Source organism: Octopus bimaculoides, chromosome 27 (genome assembly GCF_046866305.1).
Source record: "Octopus bimaculoides isolate indiv1 chromosome 27, ASM4686630v1, whole genome shotgun sequence".
Taxonomy (NCBI): domain Eukaryota; kingdom Metazoa; phylum Mollusca; class Cephalopoda; order Octopoda; family Octopodidae; genus Octopus; species Octopus bimaculoides.
In genome coordinates this window covers 6,982,933-6,987,009 of record NC_142954.1, presented here as the reverse complement: position 1 = coordinate 6,987,009, position 4,077 = coordinate 6,982,933, and the positions used below count along the sequence as shown (strand labels likewise).

At 38.2% G+C, this 4,077-nt stretch overlaps 1 protein-coding gene across 1 annotated transcript in view; it reads right to left on the bottom strand.

Annotated features, from left to right (window-relative positions):
• Positions 1-1,242: 1,242 nt before the first annotated feature.
• Positions 1,243-4,077, bottom strand: part of LOC106883443 (uncharacterized) — a 5,503-nt gene continuing 2,668 nt past the window's right edge. The window contains exons 2-5 of the mRNA XM_089343344.1: positions 3,693-3,818; positions 2,644-2,781; positions 1,844-1,981; positions 1,243-1,410 (exon numbers count right to left, since the gene is read on the bottom strand). Of these exons, the coding sequence (XP_089199470.1) occupies positions 1,334-1,410; positions 1,844-1,981; positions 2,644-2,781; positions 3,693-3,818 (479 nt within the window). The 3' untranslated portion in view covers positions 1,243-1,333. The remainder of the gene's footprint in view (positions 1,411-1,843; positions 1,982-2,643; positions 2,782-3,692; positions 3,819-4,077) is intronic.

The window sequence follows — 4,077 nt, the reverse complement described above, 5'->3', positions numbered from 1 at the left end:
CCTCTATTTCCAGGTCTTTGTATTTTGAAAGTTTCTCCATTTTTATTATTATTATTTTTATTATTATTATTATTATTCATTTATTCATCTATTTATCAATAAAGCTTCATCTATTCCATGCTGTATATTATAGTAAAGTTCAGAAATCCAAATGTTCAGTTCTGTTTACTTTACGGTAGCTCTAACTCTTAAATTCCATCTCTTCATTTGTTCTGGTACTCACTATCTTATCCAAATGTTCTATTGTTTCTTCAACTGTAGAACCTAATTCTCAAAAGTTTCATCTCTCTCTCTCTCTCTTCATTTTTTTTACCCACTTTATTTTTGCTTGCCCATATTATGTCTGTATCCTTGCTTTCCCACGTTGAATGTTAATTAGCAGCTTTGCTTTGTTTGTGGATATTTTGCATTTTGCATTGCTTTTAGCTAGGAAATGGGGCTTCCGTGGTGTTCCATCATTTGCAGTGCAGCCTACCAACCCACCCCCACCACTTGTACCGGAAGTCTTTCTCCCAACCCACCCCCACTACCTGTACTGGAAGTCTTTCACTTCTAACCTCTAGTAGAAGTCTTTCTCCTAGCACCTCTAATGGTTACCTATATGAATTACTCACTCCCACTTCCAGCCCTATCTAGTAACCATCTTCTGGTAAACGTAGTGAATATGAAGCAAGTGAAATGATGGTGTAGTGTATGCAGGCTGAAACCTACTTGTACCAATACGATGTCTGCCAAACGTACGTGCGAGCTTTCTTTACAGATGCAAAATGCTGTCCCTCATCCCTGTGTCACCCTGGCCCACATCTTCCACATCCTCAGAGTTGGCACACTTAATGTGGACACATTGAAAGGTAAGTCTGGTGAGATTATCCAGATGCTTGAATTGAGGTGTGTAGATTTGTGCTGCTTCCAAGAAGTAAGGTGGAGAGGAGGTTCTGCTAGGTTCCTCACAGGCAAAGAGCATAGGTATAAGATTTTCTGAGTAGGGAACAGTGATGGGGTTGGGGGGTGTGGGTATACTCTTTGCTGAGAAATGGGTTGATAGGGACCAGCTATCTGAATCAACAGTACCTTGGTAGATAAAGCAATTAAGGATGTGAAGACAGGGAAAGCCCCTGGGCCATCAGGAACCACTGGTGAGATGCTTAAAATATATGGCAGTGTAGGTTATGGCCCAGTCACCCATATAGTTAACCAGGTGGGAAGATTCCCCCTGCCCAATAAAAGAAAGAGAACAACTGATGAGTTTGGAAAAAAACAATGTATTATTATCAGCAGGTTAAAGGGACCTGTCCCTTTTGTCTCTGACATGGTAAGTAACCCCTCAAAATTGTTAGTCTTTCTTTTTTGCTGGTAGCTTCACTATTTTCTCGTTTGTGAGGTAAAGTCTCAATTTTGTGATGTCCTCTTCTGCAAAAGAAAAATTAAAAAATATAGATTTAGACTTTATGGACAAAATATATTATATATATATATGACGTATAAATGTTTATATATATATGTGTGTGTGTGTGTATATATTGTACCATCCATTTATATATTATATATTATATATTCCATATTCTATATCCCACATTCATTTTACAAGAATATAAATAAAACATAAAAAACAGACAGAGTTGGTAAGTAGGCATCTTACCACACAGCCATGCCTGCACCTATATATATATATATATATATATATATATATATATATATATATATATAGATACATATATATATATATATATATATATATATATATATATATATATATATATATATATATATATATATATATATATATACACCATAAATATTCCACCGACAGCAACAACTGAAGACCACATAGAATAATACCTACTGGTTGTTGGGCACAGCTTTTTGGTGCACGTAACTGTGTTCTTGCTGCCGCATCTGCAGGTGTTGCATCTGTTTTTGAAGCTGGCTCCGACTTTGTACACTTGTTTCTTGTATATACACACTTCTTTTTTCCCTTTGTCTGTGCAGAAAAGAATAACCAAAACATATAAATAAATTAAGATATCATTACCCTATCATCATCATCATCATCATCATCACCATCATCATCATCATCATCATCATCATCATCATTATTATTATTATTACACTCTCGGAGTGGTTGGCATTAGGAAGCGCATCCAGCTGTAGAAACTCTGCCAAATCAGATTGGAACCTGGTGTAGCCATCTGGTTTCACCAGTCCTCAGTCAAATCGTCCAGCCCATGCTAGCATGGAAAGCGAACGTGAAACGATGATGATGATGATGTCCCTGCGTCAACACCACCACCATCACCACAACTGCCACCACCATCATCAATACCACCTCCTCCAGCGCTACCACCACCAGCAACACCACTACTGCCATCACCACCATCACCATCAAAAGTAGCAACACCACTGCCATCGTTGCCGTCCCCACCACTGCCACCACCACCACCGCCACAGCTACTATAATCATCACCGCCAACACTAACAACAACACAAACAACATCACCACCATCACCATCACCACCACTGCAAACATCAACACCACTAACAACATCGCCGCCATTGCCAGCATCACCATCATCACCATCATCAATAATAATAACAACAGCAACAACAAAACTGCAACAGAAAACTGCATAGGAAAATACCTACTGGTAATAGGACACGGCATTTTGGTGCATGAAACAACATTGTTGCTGCTGCATTTGCAAGTGCTGCAGTTGTCTTTGAAACTGGCTCCGACTTTGTATTCTTTCTTGTTGTATAAACACACTTCTTTTTTGACCATATCTGCATAGAAAGGAATAAAACAATTAGCATATGGATATAATTAACATATCATTATCATATCATTATTAACATTAGTCACAGGTATGACAACATGGTTTAAGAAGCTTGCATAGTAAGCATGCAGTTTGAGGTTCAATCACTCCCACTGTACCACACCTTGGGCAAATGTTTATCTATTATAGTCCTTGGCCAGTCAATACACACACACACACACACACACACACATGCATACATATGTATATATATATATGTGTGTGTATATTGTGTGTGCATACATACATTCAAATCCCCACACCACCACACCACACCACCCCACACCACTCCACACACACTAGCACTGACCACTTCCCAGCATCCACACCACACACCATTGTCCACACACACACTTACACATTCTCACATACACACACATATATATATATATATATATATATATATATATATATATATATATATAGTGTAGTATATTGCCACTTAAGTGTGGCTGACCCCTAGGGGTGGATGTTACTGTTGCTTTTAGCCCCAGGAGGACATCTCCTCCAGCTGGCTTATCGACACACTACTGTGTCCTGTTTGCCAAGGGAAGTTATCATGGTGAGAGGGATAACTTCCCTTGGCAAACAGGACACAGTAGTGTGTCGATAAGCCAGCTGGGGGAGATGTCCTCCTGGGGCTAAAAGCAACAGTAACATCCACCCATAGGGGTCAGCCACACTTAAGTGGCAATATACTACACTTTATCGTGCAGTTACTGTTAATACTTCATTTAGAGAATTAACATATATATATATATATATATATATATATATATATATATATATATTCACATGTGTGTGTATTGTTCTAGTGTCACCCATTGCTTAGAACATGTACAAGATGAAAAAAATCCTCATTTTATTGATGTTACTCACCTTTTCCAGAACAGAACATAAATGTGCACTGAACCATATCATTATCCCCACAGAAACAAGTGTTACAGTCATCATTGAAGTTCTCACCTATTTCATAATGCTTTCCTTTGTATGTACATGCTTCAACTGCAAAAGAGACGTGATTCAATTTATTGGTAATTGTATTCTGTTGATCTTAATTAATATTGATACGCTTCTAAAAATCCACAAAACCGTGATATTTGTCCCAGAAAAGCATCTCGTGTAGATATATAATGCTAAAAAGCACAGAAGAATATCAGAAGCAGCAATGGAATTGCTAGATCCTGATCTCTGTGTCATTGCATGCCATCAGTAGCAGGCATCCACTATCAACTGCATGCTTACGTAAACTTAGCCTCCACCA